This window comes from Meles meles, chromosome 10, assembly GCF_922984935.1.
Source record: "Meles meles chromosome 10, mMelMel3.1 paternal haplotype, whole genome shotgun sequence".
Lineage (NCBI taxonomy): Eukaryota > Metazoa > Chordata > Mammalia > Carnivora > Mustelidae > Meles > Meles meles.
Window position 1 is genome coordinate 28544180 of NC_060075.1, and position 26130 is coordinate 28570309.

Sequence of the window (26130 nt, forward strand, 5' to 3'; positions counted from 1 at the left end):
TTTTTTTTTTTTTTTTTTTTTTAAAGATTTATTTATTTGACAGATAGAGATTACAAGTAGGCAGAGAGAGAGAGGAGGCAGAGAGAGAGAGGAGGAAGCAGGCTCCCAGCCAAGCAGAGAGCCCGATGCGGGGCTCGATCCCAGGACCCTGGGATCATGACCCGAGCTGAAGGCAGAGGCTTTAACCCGCTGAGCCACCCAGGCGCCCCGCTTGCATGCTTTCTGATGAGAAGTCTGATGCCTTTGTGTTCTGACTTCAGTATTTCCTTCTTATCTTACTTTCCTGAGTTTGAAAATGATATGCCTAGGGATAGGCTTTATGATCTTCTTGCTTAGCATTCTCTAAGCTTCCTGGATCTGTGGGTTGGTGTCTGTCATTCAGTTTGGAAAATTCTCAGCTGCGATTACTTCAGATTTTCCTTCTGTCTCATTCTTACCTTCTTCTAATAGTCCAATTATGTTTGTGTCACCCCTACTTGATATCATTCCACAGTTATGGGATTTTTTTTTTTTTAAGTTTTTTTCTCCTTGCATTTGAGATTAGGAAGTTGATGTTGACCTTTCTTTAAGTTCACCAACTCTTCCTTAAAATCCTCAGGTCTGCTGGTGAGCCCATCAAAGGCTCTGTTCATTTATGCTAGTGTTACTGACCTAGCCTTTCCCTTTGAGTCTTTCTTAGACTTCCCTTCTCCTTGTTTACATTACCCGTCTGTTCTTGCATTCATCATAATTATTTTCACTGTTATTAAACCAGGTAGTTATTTGGTCATAATGGAGGATGACTATAAAACCACAATCTTCTGTTTTAAAAGGCTTTGTATTTTTAAAGAAACAATAACTCACTTGTACAGTTAAATATTGATGAATATATTTCTATTAGAGCCCTTAATTTATTAATGTAAGTTATTTAAAATTTTTTTTTCTTTTTTTTAATACCTATACCATCTCTGTCACCACTTAATCCCATTGGGATGCTTGCTTTGTCTCTCCAATCTGTGTTTCTTTTTCTCTTTTGGCATGTTTTGTTAAGTTTTTTTTGAAAGGCAGGCCTGTTGTATCAGATATATTTGCCTTTAGTGTGAGGATTTACATTGATCTGACTGGAAGGTAGGCTGTGTTTAATGTTTATTGTAATCTTAGTAGGCACAAGAAGCTTCAGATTTTTCTAATGTCCTGTCTTTTGACTCTGGGCTTTCCTAAGTATTCATCTTCAGAACGAGTCTCTCTTACAGCTCCTCTGCTGCTACTGCTGGAGCTGTGTTGGTGTTGGTATTGTGATGTAGAGTGCTGGGGAGAGGGACTGTTCTACATTCTGACTGCATCTCGGATTTTTAGTAGGCCTATGTCTTGGGGCCGTAGCCTTCACAAATGTTTCTGTCCCTTGTCTAGGAGCATGGCTTCCCTCCTCACCATGTGCCTAATTCCCTTCCTTGCTTAAAGCATCCCCAGTCCATTTCCTAGAAGTTGTGCCTCCTCTTCACTTAGGTGTTATTTTTCCCAGTAGAAGAGATCAGAAGGTGGCCAAAGACCGCAGAGGGTAGCCTTTTCTCTCTTCAGCTGGGACAGTTATTCAGTGTTTCCATTTGGCAAAGTCCGTCCCCTTTTGTTAGGTAGAAGAATGTGGGAGGTTTAACAGTGGCTTTTCTTCCCCACTTCCTGCTAAGTCCACATGGGGATCTTTCTTGGATCCTGACAACGAGAACTTGGTGGAGTTACTGTAGGATGTGGGAGCCCCCTTCTGATTGCAGCCCCAGGAGTTTCTCACTCTCTGCCCTTAGCTTCTAGTAATGTGTCCAAATCACATGTCAAGTCAGTAGTTCAACCCTTTATGACCTCCCCTGACTTCTGCTCCGGGTATTCCTCTCTCTGGTTTTGATTGTGTCTTCAGGTGTTGGAGTAGTGGTTTACCCTGCAGCCTTAGTTCTCTGACAAGTCCAAGAAAAGTCATTGCTTTTCAGTTGGTTTAGCACTTTATTTTAAGAATGGGAGTAATAATTTCCAATCTCTTTACTGGTCTGAGCTCAAAGCAATTCCTTTGGTTTTAAGATTTGAAAAGCTCTAAGCATTATTTCTTTGATAGACTTGAAAAAAATAGAAAAATCCTCAAATAAATAAAGGAAGAGCTTTATTTTGGCATAACAGTCATTTTATAAAATCAATGAAATAAAGAAAATGGATGAAAACAGCTCAGATTCTTTTTTCTTTCTCAAGGGCGTATGTATCTTATTTGTTCTTCCATTGTCTTTCAACAGAGGTCTCAAAAGAAAAGGTGATAGAAAACACAGACAATAGGCTGTGTTTTACAGGGAAAGAATAGTTTGAAAAGAGGAATAGTGGAACAGGGGTTGGGGGACTGCAGAAAGGACTTTAAAGCTGAGCTGTCGGGACCTGGCTCCAGCTATAGGTCAGTGAAATTTACTCCACTTTCCTGATATCTAAAAAAGACTTTGAGACTTACTAACTGTAACTCTTCTGTATTTGTTTACCCTTAGCTCATCCCTTATTTTTTGCTGGTAGGTGTCCCCTAGGAAACCTCACAGATGTGTGCTCACTTCAGGGTCAGAGGCTCTGTCCAGAGAGCTGTTCTGCTAAGATGTGCAGGATGGCAACAGCCAGAGTCCCTGGTGCTTGAGGAAAAACTGGAATGTGAAGGCTGTAGCCTGATGGCGACAGGAGCTTTATGTGGTCATAACTCTTGTCCCGGAACTGTAGGATCAGCATCAGGAACAGAAAAACAGGAAGCTGTCTTCTAAAGCATAGATGGTTTCATTCCTTTTGATTGGAGCCAGGAACTTAGTCATTATCAAAATTAAGGCATAAAAGTAAAACATGAATGTAGAGGATATCACAATTAAATTATAAAGCTGGGATTATTGAAAGAAGAATTACTACATGTTACCAAAAAATAAAGAAAAAGAACAATCCAGATATTTTGTAGATTAGCTATCGTAGTAAAACTTACCTGTCACACTTTGGATTCTTTGGCTGGAGAGTAATGTGTTTGTATTGCTGCACATTTACAGAACAAAATATTAGGTAAAAAAGGAAGGAGCTCATTCTAAAATGAGCAACATAACAATATAAGAATCTGAAATTGTTAGCCATTATTTACTTGAATCAGACCAGAGGTAGAGTAACAGAAACTGAAGGAAAAACAATCTGTTAGCGAAAAGTTTAATTTCAGAACAACTTTAAGGAAATGTAGTAAATTTCAAGTGAATATAGTTATACCTTTAAAGAAACAAAGTTAGTTGATATTAAAGGTTTGTATTTATAATCTTTTTTTAAAGGTTTTATTTATTTATTTGACAGAGAGAGATCACAAGTAGCCAGAGAGGCAGGCAGGGGACAGGGAAGCGGGCTCCCCACCTAGCAGAGAGCCTGATGCGGGGCTTGATTCCAGGACCCCCAAGATCATGACCCGAGCCAAAGGCAGAGACTTAATCCACTGAACCACCCAGGCACCCCTGTATTATATAATCTTAAGTTAAAAATTTTTTCACCTATTGCTTATAAAATACTGCTACTTATGTGGTCCTAGTTATCAGCTGCCTTTGAACAAAAATAGGTTATTAAAGATTATTTTAAGAGAATTAGTAACTGAATTTGACAGCTATCTGAATCCTCATCTTTTCTGCCCAAGGCTACCTTCATTAATCTTTCATAATCCCATTCCATTCACTGAAGAAAGTGATCCATCCATATTCACCCAATGGTCAAAACAAAGTTAACTGAAATCTTCCTCTAAATATCCCTCCACCCAAATTTCTTATGTTCGCTGAAGACTGCAAGAACTCCAAGTGGTACTAAAGAATTGTTGCATATTTTAAAGGATAAGCAAGGGTAATTTACAAACGGTTAAACAGTAGTGTTCAGGGGGCATCTAGGTGGCTCAGTCTGTTAAGTGTCTGCCTTCGGCTCAGGTCATGATCTCAGGGTCCTGGGATGGAGCCCTGCATCAGGCTCCCTGCTCTGAGTGGGGGTGGGAGTCTGGTTCTCCCTTTCCCTCTGTCCCCGCCCCCCCCCCCTTTGCATGGACAGCTCGCTCACACTCTCAAACAAAAAAATTTTTTAAAAAGTAGGTTTATGATACCCTTTCTCTAGGAGTGTTAGCCTTGGAGTTTAAGCACTTTGGGTTTAAGAGTTTTAAGAAAATCAGCAAATCTAGGCAGTTACTGTGTTTCTTGCCCCTCTCACTGTCAGTCTTCCTTTGGAAGATCTGCATTCAGGATGTCAAAGGAAAATAGCAATATGAATGCTCAGGGGAAATGGCTATCTACCTTTCACCTCTTTTTCTCAACGAGTAGCACGTGATTTGATAATACTTTTTATTTAATATAACTTGTCAGGGCGCCTGGGTGGCTCAGTGGGTTAAAAGCCTATACCTTTGGCCCAGGTCATGATCCCACGGTCCTGGGATCGAGTCCTGCATTGGGCTCTCTGCTCAGCAGGGAGCCTGCTTCCCTTCCTTTCTCTGCCTGCCTCCCTGCCTAATAAGTATATCTTTTTTTGTGATTTTTCATGAAAATATTGTATAAAAATTAAAATGAGATATTTAAAAATGTCAGCAAGGGAAAATGACAAGATTTGGTTCTTTGAAGGTATTTGTGTGTGTTGAGGAGACCAACCTATAAAGAAAATGTAATGGTAGAGTTCAACGGTATGTTACTGAGGGTAGGTTTACAGCATGACGTGAGCGTGTGGGGGACAGTTATTTTAATAGGGGATAGTTTGCACAGATTTCTTTGGTGTTCACCCTGGCTGCACGTTAGAATGACCTAAGGAGCTTTAAAAACTGTGGGACACCTGGGCCCCACTTCGGACTAAGTGAGACAGCCTGTAGAAATGGGACCCACTGTCTATTTTTAAAAAGCCTTCTTTCTACATTATGTTGATGAAGATGCACGGTTAGGTTGGGGACTCCTGCCTGATGGTCCATTGAGGATTTAATGCCATGGTGACCTCAAAAACTGTAGGGAGGCTGAGAAACCATCCAGCCATGTGTCCAGGAAGAAGAGGTGATTTGGCAGTGTGGAAAACCTAATTTTCACTTGGAACTTTAATGGAAGTTTAATGATTCTGAGAAGGCACAAATTCCTGAATTTTAGAAGATGGAAAGAAATTTAACAGACAGGTGGAAAATAACATTTACAAAGGTGCAAGGAGAGTGAAAAGCTTGGAATTGTTAGGAAGGTATGTCATGTGTGTTGCTAGAGTAGCAGGAGATGAGGCTAAGAGTTAGGACTTGAATATTAAGGGCCTAAATGCTAGCCAAAAGAGCTTGGAATTTATCGTGAGCTAGGGAACACAGGTAGGCCCTAAGCAATGACATGACAGGAACAGTTTGGGATTCTGGAAAGATCCTTCTCTGGGGCCTAAAGAATGGATTGTGTGTCTTCCATCCCCTGCCACCTTTTGGGCCTGACCCAGCATTATTAAAACAGAAGTGGAAGAAGATCTGCATGTTAATTATTCAAGTCATCTCTAGGCTCTGCTCCTTGCCCTGCTATGGTCCTGTTTTATTTCTCTGCTGCCTGTGAAGTTCCTGGACTACTGGATTTGACCTAGGGGTCTGTCTTCGTGTCCTCTTGGGACTGTGCCCTGTGTTGTGCTTCACAATCCTCCTGGGCTCCCCCCACACTTGGGAACTTTGGCGTGAGTCAGAACAGTAGAACGCCTGATTGCCTGGAAAGGGACAAAGATGGACTCTAGGTTTTCAACAGAAACTGGGAGTCCACTTGGGTCTATAACATAAGACATACCGTTTACTAGAACTTTGAGTAAGACTGCCTATTCCTCTCTCTCTCTCTCTCTCTCTCTCTCTCTCTCTTTTTTGTAGAAAAGGTAGTATGCCTTAATGGATATCTTTCCATTTGTTAATGTTTGTATGATGCAGCATTAGTTAGCCATGGTCTGATAGGGCATCTGTAATTAGAATTTTCTTTCAAGATAATGCCTACTCTAGTCAAGCACTGTTTTAGGCTCTCAATATATGGCATTCCCTCTTCTCAAGGAGCAATGTTTTTGGAGGGAGAATTGTAGGAGAGAAGTCGGGAGTTCTTTTTTGTACATGCTGAAAACGAAGTACTAAATGTCCAAGTGGAAATGGCAGGTGGTGGTTGGATATGCAAATCTGAAATTCCAGTGCGTGGTTAGGTTTGGGCCATACAGACTGGGGAATCATTTAGATAAAGTTAGTATTTGAAGCCAGGGGACACTATGAGATCATATTAGGAGAATCTGGAGCTCAAGATGATAGAGGACCCAAGATAGAGTCCTGTGGACACCAGGATTTAGAGGCTGCAATGAAAAAGACAGAGCCAGTGAGGTAGGAGGAAGACCAGAGTGAATGTCAGGGAATCCAAGAGAAGACATGTCAAAGAAGGAGAGTGTTTACGCCACATGCTGCTCAGAAGTCAGGTAAGATGACAATGCAGTGACCCTTGAATTTGTCATGGTAGAAGAAAGTACTCTTGACTATCCTGGAGTCAGTTAAGAGTAGAATCAAGGAGATAATAGAATAAACAGAAAAATCTTTAGGGAATCAACCAGTAAGAACATTGTATATTCAAGAAAACCCTTTTGTATAGTACTTTGAATCATTTTATTAAATTTGTTGGGCATTTACTGTGCACCAAGCTCACACCATCAGACTTTCTTAAGCATTTATTATCTTTCGACTTTTAGAAATGTATAGCCCAGAAAACTTAACACCTGCTTCTTTTGGTAGATGGTTAGACCAGCTTCTCTGTTTTTATAATGTACTTTTTTAAAGAAGTGGTTTCAAAAGGCTGAGGAAAAGAGATTGACACATTCTCACCAAAGAGTACCCAGTAATACTTAATGCTTTGAGCTGATTATCAAGGTCATAATATCCCAAATCCTCTTTGCTTTAGACTATAAAAAATTTCCATTTACCCTAATCACTTTAGAGAAGGGCCAATTGATCATTATCTTAGTAAGATTTTCTTGTGTAGTGGGTGGCAGTGATTGATTCTGGCTATCTGACAAACTTACAGAAAGACCTTTATTATTGTTCACTGTCTAAAATGATGTCATTTTCTATTTGCGAGTGTTTTCATGATTCTGATAAGAAGATCTCCAGATTAATAAGGCTTGCCTTTCAGCCTCTGAATCCTCATCAGAGGTTTGCAAACTCATTTTGTACCTGGTATGGTACCAAGAGCAATAATAGTGTTTGAAAAATAGAGAGAGCCTCAGTACCCTGATTTTGAAAAATGAGATGCTATTGTGATTGTTGCACTGAGTTAGAGCCGAAAAATACTGCAGTGATTAGAATAAAAAAACAAAACTCACTTTGCTTATTTTGAGTATCACTGCATTTTACCTTTTTGCTTAGGTCGGCTCCTCTCTTTCCATTTTGTCTCACGATAGCCCACGGCAAACTGATGAATCTGAAACTTCTCAGACAGAGTAGGTTCAAAATGCTGTTTTTTCTCATCCCAAAGTGGTTCTCCTTCGTTTGTGTTCAGCCTTCCGACTCCTAACCATCAGTCTTTTTTGTGTCTTCCAGCCCAATTACCTGCGCTGTTGCTTTTTCCATAATACTGCATCATCTCTTTCATGTCCATGGTCATTGCCATAGCTCAAGATTTTAGTACCTCCCAGATGGAGCATGACAGTAACCTCTTAACTGCTTCCCCCTTCCAACTTTACATATTTTTGTTGCCAGATTAATAATATTGGAGCACCATCATGTTCTCATCATGACCCAGCTTAGATAGAAACAAAGATGGCTCCTCTCTGTCAACAGAATGAAGTTCATAGCCATTGGTGTTCCATCTGCCCCCAACCCCTGCCTTGCTTATGTTCTTTCCTATGTAGCAATTCTTTTCATTCCCTGCGTTCTGTGTAAGCTGAGTCACTCCCTGTTATTTTCTTGGGTTTTAGTTTTTGTCTTCTATTACTCTCTACACTTGGAATTCCCATTCTTCGTTCTTCAAGACCCTAAAGAAATTCCCTGCTCCCACGCCCAGTCTTTTTTCTTAAATATTGGAGGAGGAAAAAAAAAAAAAAAAGAGGAATTTACAATTCCTTATCATTACCCCAAAGCCTATTCTATTCTACTTTGTATTATATTTATATATAATAAATTCTTATCCTTCACTTTAATAGCTTGAGCATAAGATATTTAATCCTTGTACCGTTAATTCTACCATAATATTTCATGTGTTTCTTATTGTAAATACTCACAGATAGTGAATGAAAGAATGGAAATTGAGTGTAGGGCATTGGGAAAGCTGTGAAGAATTTGAGTTGACTCCTACAGTCAAACTGCCCTGCCCCTTATTACCTGTGTGACCTTGACCTGGGAAAATTGCTTAAAGCAATCTGTGCCTCAGATTTTTCATCACTAAAGTAGGATAAAGTTATGACCTGTCCCATAAGCTTGCTCCGAGGTTTACATTCATGTGTTGTGTAGTACAGTCTTTTTTTTAAATTTTTTTTTTTAATTTATTTGACAGAGAGAAATCACAAGTAGGCAGAGAGGCAGGCAGAGAGAGAGGAGGAAGCAGGCTCCCCGCGGAGCAGAGATTCTGATGCGGGGCTCGATCCCAGGACCCTGGGATCATGACCTGAGCCGAAGGCAGAGGCTTTAACCCACTGAGCCACCCAGGCGCCCTAGAACAGTCTTTACATGTAGTAAGTGCTGTATACTTTTTGTTCTTGGGGCGCATGGGTGGCTCAGTTGGTTAAGTGGTGCCTTCAGCTCAGGTCATGATTCCAGGGTCTTGGGGTTGAGCCCCACATCGGGCTCTCTGCTGCGTCTCTCTCCACTCTGCCTGCCGCTCTGTTTACTTGTGCTCTGTTTCTCTCTCTGTCAAATAAATAAAATCTTTGGGGAAAAAATTTTAAATAATAATAAATTTCATGGTTTTTTTAAAAAATAAATTTCGTTCTCACTAGTCCTGATGAGGCTGGAGTTCTAATGTGCTCTGACAAAGTTCTCTAATATCCCTGGTAGTGTATGGGTCACTTAATACTAAACCCTTTCAGTTTCAGCATTTTAAAATTGTTAATGTGAATGTGTACTCAACTATTTTATCGAGGTGAATAGTTAGTAAGTAGTTGCTTGAAAGTATTAGCTCATTACTTTTGTCCAGAAGAGAAATGTTAATGTCAAATGAAATACTAAAGATTTCATAATGCATAAAATTTGCCATCTACCATTTTAGAGAATATGCATGCATTGTCTTCAGTCTATTGAAGTCCCATGGTTTTTATGTTTGAGGTTAAATTCTTACGTTCTTGCTTTTGAACATTTTGATCCATTATTTAATATAATTCAGTTCACGTAGGGTAATTTTACATCTAATTAACTCATTCATTGTTTCCCTACTTTTTAGGATTCAAATGAAAGTGTGGTTTGGGAAATGTACTTTTCCTCCCAGTTTTATTGAAAAGTAATTGACCTGTATCCCTGTATAAGTTTAAAATGTACAGCATGATGGTTTGATTTGCATACATGGTGAAATGATTACCACATTGGTTTAGCTAGCCTCCATCTTCTCAGATACAATAAAGAAAAATATTTTTTCCTTGTGATGAGAACCCTAACAATTTTTTTATATATTCTATGCAGTGTTAGCTATATTGCTTATGTTGTACAGTATATCCCTAGTACTTATTGTCTTATGACTGGAAAAGTTTGGACTTCTTGACTCTCTTTCTACATTTTCCCTCACCTCCTCCTGCCTGTCTTTTGGTAACCACAAGTCTGATCTCTTTCTCTCAATTTCATTTTTTAAGTTAGAAAAAAAAATGGTTTTGCTTTTTTTTTTAGATTACACACAAAAGTGAGATCATACAGTATTTATCTTCCTTTGCCTTATTTTACTTAGCATATGCCTTCAAGGTCCATACATACCATTGCAAATGATAGGATTTCCTCTTTTTTATGGGTGAATAATATTCCATTGTGTGTGTGTGTGTGTGTGTGTGTGTGTGTGTGTGTGTGTGTGTGTGTACACAATTTCTTTATCCATTCATCCATCGATGGACATTTAGGTTGTTTCCATGTCTTGTCTATTGTAAATAATGCTGTTATGAACATGGGAGGTGTAGATGTCTTTCCGGATTTGTGTTTTCATTTCCTTTGGATATATTCCCAAAAGTAGAAATACTAGACCACATGGTGGTTCTATTTTTAATTTTTTGATGATCCTCCATACTTTTTTCCATAGTGACTGCACCAGTTTATAGTCCTACTAACAGTGCACAGTCCTTTTCTCCATATCCATGCCAACATTTGTTATCTCTTGTTTTGATGATGGCCATTCTAACAGGAATAAGGTGATATTTTTGTGGATTTAATTTGCATTTCCCTAATGACTTCTGAAGTTAAGCATCTTTTTCTCTACCTGTTGGCCTTTCATATATCTTCTTTGGAGAAATATCTGTTCAGGTCCTTTGTTCATTTTTTAATTGTGTGGTTTTGTTTTTGTTTTGCTTTTGATTTGTATGAATTCTTTATATATTTTGCATATTAGCCTCTTAACAGATGTATAGTTGGAAAATATTTCATCATTCCATAGGTTTTCTTTTTTTTTTTAATTTTTTTTAGATTTTATTTATTCATTTGACAGAGATCACAAGTAGGCAGAGAGGCAGACAGAAAAGAGGAAGCAGACTCCTGGCCAAGCAGAGAGCTGGACGTGGGGCTCGATCCCGGGACTCTGGGATCATGACCTGAGCTGAAGGCAGAGGCCTTAACCCGCTGAGCCACCCAGGCGCCCCCCCCACCCATTCCATAGGTTTTCTTTTAAGTTTGTTGATGGTTTCTTTTGCTGAGCATATGTTTTTTAGTGTGATATAGTTCTACTTACTTATATTTGATTTTGTTGCTTTTGCTTTAGGCATTCTGTCCAAAAAAATCATTACCAAGACACCCAGGTCAAGGAGCTTTTATTCCTGTGTTTTCTTCTAGGATTTTCATGGTTTCAGATCTTCTATTTAAGTCTTTAATCCATCTTGAGTTAAATTTTGTGAGGGGTATAGGATATATGACAATGATAGATATCATTGTCTTATATGTGAATATCTAATTATCCAACAACATTTTTTTTTTTTTTATTTAACTTTTTAAAAATTTTTTAATAAACATCCCCAGGGGTACAACTCTGTGAATCGCCAGGTTTACACACTTCGCAGCACTTGCCATAGCACATACCCTCCCCAATCCAGCATCATTTATTAAAGAGGTTTTCTTTTTTCCATTGAGTATCCTGGGCTCCCTAGTTAAATATTAGTTGACTGTATGTACTTGGTTTCTCAAATTTCTGGGTTCTCAAATCTGTTCATTTTGTCTTTGTGTTTTTATGTCAGCACCATACTATTTTTTGTTGTTGTTAGTACCATACTATTTTTTTTTTAAGATTTTATTTATTTATTTGACAGACAGAGATCACAAGTAGGGAGAGAGGCAGGCAGAGAGAGAGAGAGGAGGAAGCAGGCTCCCTGCCAAGCAGAGAGCCCGATGTGGAGCTCGATCCCAGGACCCTGGGATCATGACCCAAGCAAAAGACAGAGGCTTTAACCCACTGAGCCACCCAGGCGCCCCAGTACCATACTATTTTTGATGACTATATTTCTACAGCTCTGTAGTATATCTTGAAATCAGAAAGTGTGATGGCCCCAGCTTTTATTTCTCAGGATGGCTTTGGCTTTTTAGGGTCTTCTACGGTTCTGTATACATTTCAGGAGTGTTTTTTTTCTACTTTTGTAAAGAAGAAATGCCATTGGATTTTGATAGGGTCTTCCAGTCCATGAACATAGGATACCTTTCCATTTATATATGTTTGATTTTTTTTTTTTATCTATCCGTGTCTTAGAGTTTTCAGAGTGAGATCTTTTACCTCCTTAGTAAAATTTATGCCTAAGTATTTTATTGTTTTTGATGCTATGTTAATGCATTTTATTTCTTTTTTAGAAAATTCATTGTTAGTGTACAGAAATGCCACTAGTTTTGTAGGTTAATTTTATATCCTGTAACTACTGAATTCATTGATTAGATCTAATAGTTTTTTTGGTTGAGTCTTCAGGATTTTCCTTATATAAAACCATATTCTCGGGGCACCCGAGTGGCTCAGTGGGTTAAGCCTCTGCCTTCAGTTCAGGTCATGATCTCAGGGTCCTGGGATTGAGCCCCACATCGGGCTCTCTGCTCAGCAGGGAGCCTGCTTCCTTCTCTCTCTCTCTGCCTGCCTCTCTGCCTACTTGTGATCTCTATCTGTCAAATAAATAAAATCTTTAAAAAAACAAAACAAAACAAAAAAACCATATTCTCTACAGACAGAGACCATTTTACTTCTTTGCAGTTCCGATACCTTTTATTTCTTTTTCTTACCTAGTTTCTTTAGCTAGGACTTCTAGTATTATCTTGAATAGGAATGTTGAGGGTGGGCACTCTTGTGTTACTCCTGATCTTCAAGAAAAATCTTTACCCTTTTACCATTGAATCTGATGTTAACTGTGGGCTGGTTTATTATGCTGAGATAGGTATGTTCCTTCTTCCTTCTGGAAATGCATTTTTAAGACTCATAGAATTATTCTAGAAGGAGCATAGCAGAACTGATATTTGTGTGAGGTTTTTTTATATATATAATCTGGAAGATTAGATCGATATAAGGGAATTTTTTTTTAATGCTATGTATCTAGCAGACATAATGTTACTTTAATCATACATAACATCAAATATGTAATGTGTTTCTCTTGAGGGTATGGAAATAACTTCTTATTACATTCTTTTTATTGTATGAAATCACAAGAAATTTGTTACTGTGTTGTTGCCTCATCTCAGTGATCAAGAAAAAGGGAGAGATGGGGTTTTTGTTTTTTGAGAGAGATTGACTCATAGAAGATGGATCAGCTTGGAGGGGATATTAGGGTCCAAGAGCCTTGTAATTATTCTTTATATTTGTATTAAAATTGAGACCAGTTATGTGAATTCCACCATTAAAGATGGATTTGTTTTACTCCTCTTAATAGGGTAGGCTGAGCTGGCAGGGGACCTACATTGCAATTTGAAGTAGAGGTCATAAATGTCTGAAGTTCAACAATAAGAGGAGACTGTGAAAGATAGGTCATCAGATGATACCTGTTTTATTATTAAATGATTGGTTAAGTAATCTCAGATTTGGAGATTGATTGAGGACAATGAGGGTAGGGTAAGAAGAATGTCCCAGGCAGAAGAAACACAAGCAATTCAAATTCAAAACACAAGGAATGATTGGTATGAGGAGCTTCATAGTCATGCGACTGGGAAAATGTAACATCTTCGGTAAACACTGAACAACTAATTTGTACAGATAATGGAATTATCCAATTGAAAAGAGAATGGAATGAAATTTAGGAGGACCAGAATACTAGGCTAAGGTGTTTGGGTATCATTCTCTTTATTCATGTTCATTTATTCATTTAATTCCTTGTCACCTTTCTTTTTCCTTACCTCCCTCCCTTCTCTGAGATTATAGACTGACCAAGGATAGTGAGAATGATATCTAGAAATAGGGAGTCATGATGAGGAGTAGATGATAAAAAAAACAGGTTCACTTTTAATGTGAGGGCTTTGTGGGTGCCTGAAAGGAAAGGCCTTGCCTTCAGTTGGAGTTCTCCTGGAACTCAGGAGAAAGGCCAGTGGTGTGTACTGATTTATTACAACATTGTTTTGAGAAATAACTGGAGATATTCTGCCAAGGACCTGCATGTGTGCTTGTAATATGGGGATGGGGAGGAAACAGAAAACAGAGCAGAAATAATCAGTAGGGTAGAGTTAGGCTCTATTTTTATGATAAATTGTGGTTCAAGTAATAATACGGAATTAACTTATTGGCGAAGTAGATTAGTTTAACACTTAAAAACTTTTGATCAGTGGTTTTAGGTTCTGTTGCCAAATTCATATATATTTGCTACTGTCAAACTCTTGGCTACTAGAAAATATATGATAAGTGTTGGTTGAAGTCTTCTTTTGGAATCAGTGTTAGGTTTGTGCCAGTTACTTCTTATGATATATTATCTGTAAATGACCAGATTTATAGACAATATAAATACAGTGGACCAGCATATGAACTATTCTCAGGGAAAACACTAAGTTTATAAACAAATCCTAGTCTACTTGCCTTTTTCATACTAAAGGATAAAGATGAGTATTACAAGAAAATGACAGAATATAATTTGTTTGAAAAGAAATACACCATAATTGGAGTGAGAAGTCAGAGGAAAAACTAATTTCTTCAGTGGGAAAAAGAAGAACTTAATTGAGTGAGGTCGGCACGTATGAAGCCATCATAATGGAAAAATAGCTATTAATTCCTTTTTTTAATGATTGACAATGTTAATACAGTTATCCTGGTTCTAGAAAATAGATTAACGAGAGAGGGTAATGATGCTAAACAGTGCTGTGAAAAGTGCTTTTTATAAATTATCTTTTTTTTCTAAAAGATAAGAGCAAATTTAATGATTCAAGTATTTGATATTTGTAGTTTTTAAAGCATTAGAAAAATATCACTAGTTATAAAATTGGAGGTGTTGGGTGAAACGTGGTAAAGTTATCTTTATGCTGTTTAAAATTTTCATAACTGTAAGAGAGTTGGATACCACATAGGCCTTGAGTCCTTCTGAGCCCTTCTGTAAAGGGATTTGCTCATCCCTGTGGCCTCTTGGAGCTTGTTTCCAATGACATGAGGGGGATGCAGGGAATGTGGCAAGGAAAGTCTAGGGTTGGAGATTTGCAAGTCCAGACCCAAAGGCTGCTGCATTAGGTCAGCATTTTCTCTATTCCTCCAAGTCCATTTTTTTTTTTTTTAAAGTATTTCTCTCTTTGCAAAGCCATCGTGATGCTAATCAACCAGGGAAACATATCTCTTCCTTCACTGAATTCTTACAGCACCTGATCAGTAGCTTTCTTGTGGCAATTCCCTTCTGTTCTGTGTACTATTTTCAGTTTTTGATATAAAATACAAGCTCCTGGAAGGCCCTTGCTTCCGTAGCTACTGAAGAGCCTTTAGAGTGGTTGTTGTACGGTCGGTGTAAGAAAGGGTAAATAGTAAAATAACCAGCCCATTGCCAACACTGTTGAGAGCCTTTGTCTTAGTGTCCCTTTACAAAGATTTAACAAATCTCTGTATGGAGTAAGGTCAATGATATGTAGGTCTGAGGTGACCATCTTCCATGGTTTATGTTTTAAAAAGAAACATAGCCTCTTCTAGAAGAAATGAATAGAGGTTTCTGGAAAGATTTCCCCATGGTGTGGTTCTTTACTTCTTGAGTTAGGGAGTTGCCACCCTTTTGAGCTATGAAACTCAAACCATTACCCAAGGGAAAAAAATGCATAACTCCACAAAATTTTGCTCACAACTTGAGTGGTTCAGATTCCCAAAGGTCCAGGTTAAGAACTCCCTAGCCTAGAAAATTTTAAATGTGGAAACCACAAGCCCCATGTGGCATGTTTTGTAAAGAACAGGAGGAAAAAATATTTCTGTATTAAAAATTTGTCAAAGTAGTGGAATATTTTCATCATTGAAGTCACTGATTTTTAATATGACAATTAATGATTTTTGAAGTGGTTACTGAAATTGATAATTTTCCAACAGATAATTAAAAATGCTTTGTATAGGGGCGCCTGGGTGGCTCAGTGGATTAAGCTGCTGCCTTCGGCTCAGGTCATGATCTCAGGGTCCTGGGATCGAGCCCCGCATCGGGCTCTCTGCTCCGCAGGGAGCCTGCTTCCTCCTCTCTCTCTGCCTGCCTCTCTGCCTACTTGTGATCTCTCTCTGTCAAATAAATAAATAAAATTTAAAAAAAAAATGCTTTGTATAATAGATACTAGAGGCATTGCAGAGAATAAAGATACATTTGGGCATCTGTTATGGTCCTGACCACTGACTCTTTTTAAAAGACATGAAAAACATTCTGTGATGGGGGATTCTGAATGTGGAAACAGTACTTCCTATGTAATGAAGAGGAGGAAAATAAAAGTACATTTCCTATTTTAAATATTTGTCAGTCTGGAACAATATCTTGATAATTGAAGTCATAATTGATTCTGAAGTGGTAATTGAAATTGATAATTTTCAATTGATAATTGAAAATGCTCTGTGCAATGGATATGAGGAGGCATTGCAGAGTATCAAAATACATTTGGGCATCTGTTATGGTCAGGGTTGAATAATCCTCTTTAAAAGACCTGGGGAAATGCTCTGTGCCAGGAAAGGACATCTGTGAAGTAAGTAATCTATTGCCACAATGTGTTGAAATCAAGAATTTAAAGACAATGAAGTTGTCCTCATAGAGGAAGGCTTGTGTCGGGCCCTACCATGGACTCCAGTGTCCACATATCTCCATTTTCTTTATCTCCTACCCCAAATCAGACATTAGCAGCAGCTGTGTTACCCAGCATTTTAAAATCTGATGTCCCACATCTGTAAACCATCTTCCAGACTTTACTTACTTATTTTGAGGAGGGAGAGGCGGAGGAAGTGGTGTGAAAACCCAAGTTTTCTGGAGGGTTCGGAAAAGAAATGAGCATTACTTGTACCATAACCATATGTACAACTCCTCCGGTGAAAGGAGATCTTCTTGAAGTGGCCAGGAAGAGCCTCCACTCCACCCTCCCAAAAAAGTAGAGTCCTGGCCAAGGAATCAGAGCACCTGAATTCTGGTCTGCTTAACATGATCTAGATTTTACTCTCCATCACTCTAGATTGGATTGGTTGTGGGCTGTGAGGGAAAAAGGCCAAAGATGACACCTAGGTTTTGGGTTCGAGCAGCTGGATGAATAGATTGCTGTTAATGACATAGCATGATTCATTGAAGGAATGATTGGTCTGAGGAGCTGGAAGTCAGGATTGCATTTTGGGCTTGTTAGTCCTTATGCAAACTGAAATGGTAAATAAGAAGTAGTTGGAAGTGTAAGTCAAACTCTTCTGAAGGATTGGAGCTATAGATACATGATATATAAGACTGTGTGCTTCAAGGAGAGCACCCAGGTGATGAACCGGTAGATGAAGAAGTCTGAGAACCCCATCCAATATTTACAAATGTTAACCTCTCATGGGAGCTTAATGGAAATTTGTTTCATAATGGAAATTGTGTTTCATAATGGAATTAGTTTCATAATGGAAATTAAAGGAAAATCCATTTGCCTTATTAGAATTTATTTTTAAACATTTTTTAAAGATTTTTATTTATTTGACAGAGATCACAAGTAGGCGGAGCAGCAGGCAGAGAGAGAAGAGGAAGCAGGCTCCCCAGTCAGCAGAGAGCCCGATGTGGGCTCAATCCCAGGACCCTGAGATCATGACCTCAGCCAAAGGCAGAGGCTTAAACCACTGAGCCACCCAGGTGCCCCCTGGTGCTCTTTTACTAGAACACCTTTCCCCATTTCTTGACTCTATATATATGTCCTGATACTACCATCCTGTTGACCTGCATTGCCCCTACTCCTTTTTTTTAAGCTACTTTAAAGAATGTAATCTGGTCAATTTAAAGTTCTTCAGGAAATAGAAAAGTTAATCTGTATTCTCCTGGGTGTTTATTTTTTTTTTTTTACTTTTTATTTTTAAAGATTTTATTTATTTATTTGACAGAGAGATCACAAGTAGGCAGAGAGAGAGGAGGAAGCAGGCTCCCTGCGGAGCAGAGAACCCGATGCGGGGCTCAATCCCAGGACCCTGAGATCATGACCTGAGCCGAAGGCAGAGGCTTAATCCACTGAGCCACCCAGGCGCCCCTCTCCTGGGTGTTTAATGTTGTACTCATTATTAATCCAGTCTTCAGGTGGACCTTTATTATAGCACAGTTGTATTCTGTGGTCCAGGTTTCTTTATGATGGAAGTAAGAAAGGAAAAGGAATTAAAGGCCAGAGAAATATTTGTAGCCCATCCAGTACATCCCACACAGTCGTGGCTCATAGGACCTCCTCAGTTTAGCAGTTTTTAGAGTGAGCTAATAAAGGAAATTGATTATGAATAATTGGAGAGAAGGAATCATAAGGAAAAGTTCAAAGAAATTATACAAGAAAAGGATTATTTCACTGGATCAGTGGAAATAATTTTCCATGTTAACATCTTTAAAAATGTTGGTAGCAGGCTTCTCCTACTTTCAATCAAATTTAGCAGAAGAGAATGGAATTCAAATATGGTGCCAATCTGTAAGAGAGTGGAGGGTTTATTGGTAGCATGAAGCTATTGATACTCGAATGAAGAGAATGTGAAGATTTAAATGGTAGGAAGTTCTATCAGTTAATCAAATAATACTTTAATAATTTGGCACGAACACACAAACTTGTTATGAAAATCAAGGGAATGTTTTTTGAAAGGACAAAGAAGTAGAACATTATTCAGTATCTCACCACTCTGGAAATCTGAAAGAAAAAAACAAGATATTTATCTACCTGGAACTACTCAGGACTGACCTTCACAAAGACAGAGGGATGGACTGAAAAAGCTTCAAGACAATTTACTGTAATTTCAAGGAAATAAGGACTTCCTGGTTTTAGAGTTGTTGTGGAGAGGTTGGACAAGGAATTATTATAATTAGATTTTTGATAAACTGAGCTATTACCATTAGCAGTTTAACAACTCTTTGTGAACAAAACCAAAATGAAAAGTGCCCAAGAAATTTAGTTGGACTGCCAATATAACTAAATATCATACTGTGTTCTCAATAAGTAGCTGAGAGAATTTATTAAAAACAACAATTGAGTCCTTAAATCTTTGCTTTAATCTGTAAGTCACTGTCATTTAGTAATCACTTATGTGTAATTTCTGTTTTTAAAGCTGGATAATGCAGATGAACAAGCAGCCCAGATCAGAAGGGAACTTGATGGTCGTTTACAGCTGGCAGAGAAAATGGCAAAGGTAAATTATTAACTTTGACATACTGTACAACATTTCTTGTTACTCCTACTTCTGTGAGCTGAAAAAGTTCTGTATAGGTAGTATAATTCTATCATTTTCTTCTCCGTGTGCATGCTCCTTAAGCCCAAATGTCTGAGTGCATATTATCTAAATGGAGCAAATTTTCTATTTTACACATCCTGTCTTACACATAGTACATGTTTAAACTCAATAACTTTTGTAGACTATTCTGAAAGCAATGCCTGAATTTCTCAAATGACCAGATTTAAAAGAATTTTAATATTGTGCTAAATATAACCTATTCAGGGAGTAAAATATTGTCTCTGCAAAATCACGTTTTCCAAGCTATCTAACATGGTGGTTGGTACATAGTGGGGTCAACTAATATTTGAATGGATGAAAAATCTAACTGAAGTTTCTAGTAAAAGACTTTCATGGGTAGTGTGTTCAATATAATTTATTTGTACAGTCATGTGTTTCTATGTAACAGGAATAAATTTCAAACTTATTCTCCTTTTTTTCCCATTTTGTTTTATTTCTTTTCAGTGTTCCAGCATTCATTGTTTATGCATTACACCCAGTACTCTATGCAATACGTGCCCTTCTTAATATCCACCACCAGGCTCACCCAACCCCCCACTCCCCGGCCCTCTAAAACCCTCAGTTTGCTTTCCAGAGTCCACAGTCTCTCATGGTTCGTCTCCCCCTCCAGTTTTTCCCAGCTCACTTCTCCTTCCCATCTCCCAGTGTCCTCCATGTTATTCCTTATGTTCCACAAGTAAGTGAAACCATGTGATAACTGACTCTTTCTGCTTGACTTATTTCACACAGCATTATCTCCTCCAGTCCCGTCCATGTTGATACAAAAGTTGGGTATTCATCCTTTCTGATGGAGGCATAATACTCCATGGAATATATGGACCATATCTTCTTTATCCATTCATTCATTGAAGGACATCTTGGTTCTTTCCACAGTTTGGCGACTGTGGCCATTGCTGCTATGAACATTGGGGTACAAATGGCCCTTCTTTTCACTACATCTGTATCTTTGGGGTAAATACCCCAAAGTAGTGCAATTGTAGGGTCATACGGAAGCTCTATTTTTAATTTCTTAAGGAATCTCCACAGTTTTCCAAAGTGGCTGCACCAACTGCATTCCCGCTGACAGTGTAAGAAGGTTCCCCTTTCTCCCCATCCTCTCTAACACATGTCGTTTACTGTCTTGTTGATTTTTGCCATTCTGTCTGGTGTAAGGTGGTATCTCAGTGGGGTTTTGATTTGAATCTCCCTGGTGGCTAATGATGATGAACATTTTTTCATGTGTCTGTTAGCCATTTGTATGTCTTCTTTGGAGAATTGTCTGTTCGTGTCTTCTGCCCATTTTTTGGCATAATTATCTGTTTTTTGTGTGTTGAGTTTGAGGAGTTCTTTATAGACCTTGGATATCAGCCCTTTGTCTGTAGTGTCATTTGCAAATATCTTCTCCCATTTTGTGGGTTGCCTCTTTGTTTTGTTGACTGTTTCCTTTGCTGTGCAGAAGCTTTTGATCTTGATGAAGTCCCAAAAGTTCATTTTCCCTTTTGTTTCCTTTGCCTTTGGAGACATGTCTTGGAAGAAGTTGCTGTGGCCGATGTTGAAGAGATTATGCCTATGTTCTCCTCTAGGATTTTGATAGGTCCCTGCCTCACTTTGAAGTCTTTTACCATTTCGAGTTTATCTTTGTGTATAGTATAAGAGAATGGTCCAGTTTCATTCTTCTACGTGTACCTGTCCAGTTTTCCCAGCACATTTATTGAAGAGACTCTCTTTTTTTCACTGGATATTTTTTCCTACTTTGTTGAAGATTATTTGACCATAGAGTTGAGGGCCCATATCTGGGCTCTCCACTCTGTTCCACTGTTCTATGTGTCTGTTTTTGTGCCAGTACCATGCTGTCTTGGTGATCACAGCTTTGTAGTAAAGCTTGAAATCATGCAATGTGATGCCCCCAGTTTTTTCTTTTTCAACATTTCCTTAGCAGTGTGGGGTCCCTTCTGGTTCCATACAAATCTTAGGAGTGTTTGTTCCAGCTCTTTGAAAAATGCCGGTGGAATTTTGAGTGGAATGGCATTGAAAGTATAGAATATATTGAAAGTATATTGCTTTAGGCAATATAGACCTTTTAACAATTCAAACTTATTCTTCTTAATGCTTAAGATTTCTTAGAGTACATGGAACTTCATTATTTGCATAATTCTTTAGTAAATTGATGAATTAATTTAATAGTGGTAAAAGAAAATTATCTTTTCCAATAGACTTGAGGTTATAGTGCTGTTAATCTGAGGTATGTTTTCCTTTTTCCCTTCTGCTAATCAAAACTTTGAGTATTTGGACTCTTGCTTTACTTCCCTCCATCTTTCTGAAGAATCCTCCCTTTTGAGGGAAATTTCTTCATTTCTTTAAAATTTGGGTATAATGTGTATAGTGAAGTATACAGATACTTAGTTTACAGCTCAGTGAATGTATGTGTACATGGTCCTTGTTAACCATCTCTCAAATCAAGGTAGTGAACTTTCCAGCCATTGAGAAGAACATACATCCCATGCTGATTTTAACAGTTGAAATATTTTTGATTTTGCAAGGAAAAATGTGTTTATGAACAATGCGTAAGTTTTAAGAATGCTAATACTGTGTTATCTAGAAGTATATTAAATTTCAAAAAGGGAAATTATTGAAAAACTGGAGATAAGTAGCAAAGTCGAGAAAATGAAGAGAAATTAAGGTAGCAGAGATGATAGTAAGTTGTGAGAACTAAGCCAGAGATAGATGAAGAGGAATTTCTAGATGAATAAAGACCAACAATGATATGAATTAGGGGCTAAAAGAGTTACATTCACACATAGGACAGTGGTTCAAAGGACAACATGCCATGTTACTACCCTCTGGATATCTGGAGAGGCACTACAAACTGTGGAGATTCAAGTGTCGAATTTATAGGATGGCAATCAAGTAGGTTAAGGCTATTGGAAGCTTTAGAGAGGATAACACTTTCCCCAATATGAATTGGAGAACTGGCTGGAAAGACATTTGCTTTTCTTGAAGACCTGAGACTGGGAGAGCATCCAGAGAGATGTTCCAGACCCTGTGGGGTCAGGCCTCTGGATCTGTGATCCACATTTGTAGATTTTCTAGGTGTATGTAGATATAGATACTGAGTCTATGCACATTGTTTGAGTTGGATTTTTTTCTCTCAGGGCCTGGCTGAAGATGTGCTGCTTTAGAATAAAGTTTGGATGAATTTCTGGAGGGTTATGAAACATGAGGGAGAGTCTTGGGTGTCTCAAGTTCATGCCTGGGAGGAGAGTGTGGGTTTATAACCTCCGGACTTGAGAGGAAAGGATCAGTGGTGCACAGACAGAGACTTTGACAGCACCCCAGTGATTTCTTCTCAAACACTGATACGTTTAAAAAAGTATGGAAAAGGAAGTGAAGCCAGTGAAATTGGAAGGGGAAAAAAGGCACCAAATATAAGATGGCTTTTGGTGAGTATGTTGCCATAGGAGATAAAACATGTTTAATTGCTTTCTAATTCAGTTTCACCAGTTGTAAGCCATCGGCATAAAATATTCATAAAGCTAATTATAATTTACTGACCTTGTTGTATTATATTCCTTTAGGAATCCTATGAACCCAGAAGGACAGAGGACAGAATGAGTCTATTGTACAGACTAGGAGATTGAGATTTAGGGAAGATTACTGACTTCAAGATTACAAAACAAATAACATGGTGGAAGCTGGCCTCAAAAACCTGGTCTTTGGACTTTGCTGTCTTGGACCCAGCTGCCTCTTCAGTCTGATAAGTCCAGAAGTGTGGCCCCTTAATAATTTGTAATCAGTAGTACTTCCTATCATACTTCATAGCACAGTATAATAACAACAAAGCCCCAGGGCAGAAATCTTTTTCAAAGGATAGAAATATTGAATTTAATGCTTTATCCAAGGCATAATTATTAGGAAATCATAGGAAAAAATGTGGACTGGGCCAGAAAAACGTGTAGGCAAATCCATGAATGCTGTTTCCTTAGATATAGAACATTAGGCAAGTTTATTTAACTTCTTGGAGCCTGAAGTTTTCTATCTATAAATTCAATGAATAAATGTTTAGTGAACACCTACTAAAATAACCTGGCAATGTTGTAGGCACTTGGAATACATCCAGACAAATGTGTATTTGTCTTGGGATAAAACCAGACAAAAATATTCCTGCCATGCCCTGGTGGAGCTTGCATTTGGTAGAGCCAATAATAAGAAAAGAATGTTCCATATAACTGAATTATCAAAGGTGCTCATTTGCTATTTTGGAAAATAAAGACAAGAGGGAATCAGGAGTGCAGGAGGAATGGAGGGTGCTTAAAATTTTCAGTGAAGAAGTCAGGCTAGGCCAGTTCTTTCTTGGCAGTACTGTCTTGTCAGTTATGCCAAAAAAAAACTTGATATCATCCCTGACTCCCTTCTTTTTCTCGTGCCTCATGACAGATTTATTAGGAAATCCATTTGCATTTGTCTTCAGAGTATTTCTAGAGTCTGACAGCTGTCCCCATCTTCCACCTACCAGTCTGGTCAAGGCTTCATCTAGTGGAAGTTAGGAGCACTTAAAAAGGGACTAAATTTGAATGGTGAGAATTTTTTTAATGGAGAAAACATTTTCTTTCTTTCTTTCTTTCTTTCTTTTTTTTTTTTTTAACATTTTCGTGTATATGATGCTTTAGGACCACTAATGAGCAAGTGAATTAGAATATTCAAACCATGGTTTATAAGAACAACTCACAGTTAATCTAGAGGATAACCCTATTTCTGAGTCTGTTCTAATTTAAAAGATTAAATTTAACATGTATAGTTGCCTGAAGTACGGTTGATTTTTGTTTCCAAGAAAGAGGCAACATAAGCAGGCTAAATAAAGTTGAAATACTATTAATAAATCTCAGGGCTTTAAAGCAGAGTTGTCTGTCTTTTCCCTCAGAGAGGAAGAAAATTGAATATAGTCTATTTCTTGAAAAGTTGGAAAGTGCCAATAAGACCATCAATTTTGGTGATTCCTGCCAGTCTCACCTTGAACAGTGATGGCGAGTGACGTTTTTAACTAAAGCTAAATAAGAATTGGAATCTTTATTTGCTAATGCTAAGTAAGCTTAAAATTTTGAAGAAAAAAATTAGTGCATCCAAACTTTCAAACATTTTTTTTGCTTCGATAAAGTAAAATTTTTAAAAAAGCAAAATTATGACTCCTACAAATGTAAACACCAAATAAAGATTTCATTCAGTGCATGATGAATGAGCAAACTAGTTACATGTTAAAACTAATCCAAAGAGCATATCAAAACTAGGTGTTTTTAGGCAAGGTTAAAATAAGATTCCTGGATTAGATCTAAAAATAGTCAGTTTCCAACAAGGTTTTAAACTATAACCATTGGATTATCTTATTCAGCAGACACACATTATTTGTGTCTTTTCCAGACAAAATTCTGTAAGGCAACATGTTCACTGTTTGGGACCTTGAATCAATAAACAGTAGGTTAAACTGAGTATATTTCCTCAGATGACCCTTGGATGCCCTTTGCCCTTGTAGAACATTGAAAGGACCTACCCCCTCACCTTTTTTGCCTTATTTTTGAGTTTTGGATACTTTTCATAACAGCTTTTAAAGTCAGTACATACACTGGGTGTTATACACAGCATGTTTGTTCAGTGAATCCTTGAACATTATGTCAAAAACTAAGGAAAATTATGTACTTGGGGGCACCTGGGTATCTCAGTTGGTTAAGCATCTGCCTTCAGCTCCTGTCCTGAGATGAAGCCCCACATTGGGCTCCCTGCTTGGTGGGGAGCCTGCTTTTCCCTCTGCCCTTCTCCCCATCATGCTTTTCTCTGTGTCACAAATGAATTAAATCCTTAAAAAAAAGAAAAAAACACGAAAAACTAAAGATGTACTATATGTTGGCTGATTGAATTTAAATACAAAAATAAAGACAGTGCATAAATATAAAAATCTTTTTATAGCTTATTTTGCTTGTTTTTTTTTTCTCTTGCATGCTCTGAGAAACCATTCCAAAACGTAGCTTTTTTTTCCCCCCCTCAAAGGAAACCAAGGTATTCTGTAACTCGTTAGGTGTTTTTCCTGAGGTTGCAAACGTTTTTGGAACTTTGCTTCAGACTCTAGAGCAATGTTAAAAGGATACTTAAGAGTCTTCCTTAAGAAAGTTAATTTTGAATGTGGACACTTAATTACTGTGTGATAATAAATATGCAGTTTTAATATTGATTATATGTAAATTATGTTAAAAGAAATATGTGACGATTATATTCGGGGAGAAGAAAACAGGTGGCCTGAGACTCTGGGACTGATTTGTGAAGTGGTACCAGATGTTGCTTTCCAGCCTATGAGCAAACTGGTGGAAGTGAGTCACAGGTTAGGTGCAGGTTGACAAGAGCACTTGGGATGTGTTCTAGTCATCCCAGAGATGGGGATTTCTTAGGTTACGCTTCAAATGATACCCAGGGAAACTATGAGAAAGGTACTAATTTTTCTGGAGCATTAAGCAGTCATTTGCAAGGTGGCTGCTTTAGGCTTTCATTCCCAGCCAGTTTTGTACAAATAAGCTGACACGTGACGTCATACTTCATATCATAAAGCTATAAACTCTCTTTAATGAAAGACCTAATGCCAGGTTTCCAAAGATTAAGAAAGAACCAATAGTGAGAGAAAGCCTCCTTTTGCTGTTGGTAAGAATGTAATTGTTTATCATCTGCTTTTAGGGCAATTTGCCAATATCTGTCCATATCTTTTTAAATCCCAGTATTTGGAATGTCCTTCTCATCGAGTTGAAAGAAACCAAAATCTGATTACAGAGATCCAAGGACCAAATGGCATTGCTCATGTAGTTCAGAAAGAAAAATGAATCTTCTAGATTGATATTATTATCCTTTTTCAGGTGCAGCTTTATTTATAAGTTGGCCTTTTGCTTTTAACTTAAAATTTTCTAAACCTTTTACTAAAAACCTGAATTTATGGTCATAAGGGATCTGGTTACATTTGTGTCCTGTGAAAATTCTAGAATTTTCAGCATATTGCTGTTATGTTTTTTAATTTGAATTCTTACTTATAAAAAGGATATCCTCTATATATTTGTGATAAGAAAGACGTTTGTGATGTTCGTTTCCTAACAGGCAAACACATTCGTATACTGCACATTTTCCTTACCGACCAATTTACCCC

General features: G+C 38.0%; 1 protein-coding gene across 17 annotated transcripts in view; it reads left to right on the plus strand.

Moving 5' to 3' along the window:
* The window catches only part of CADPS2 (calcium dependent secretion activator 2), a 519834-nt gene that overhangs the window by 191357 nt on the left and 302347 nt on the right, over nucleotides 1–26130 (plus strand). For all 17 annotated transcript variants that reach the window (XM_046019950.1, XM_046019953.1, XM_046019955.1 and 14 more), the window contains exon 4: nucleotides 18798–18878. In XM_046019950.1, the coding sequence (XP_045875906.1) occupies nucleotides 18798–18878 (81 nt within the window). The remainder of the gene's footprint in view (nucleotides 1–18797; nucleotides 18879–26130) is intronic.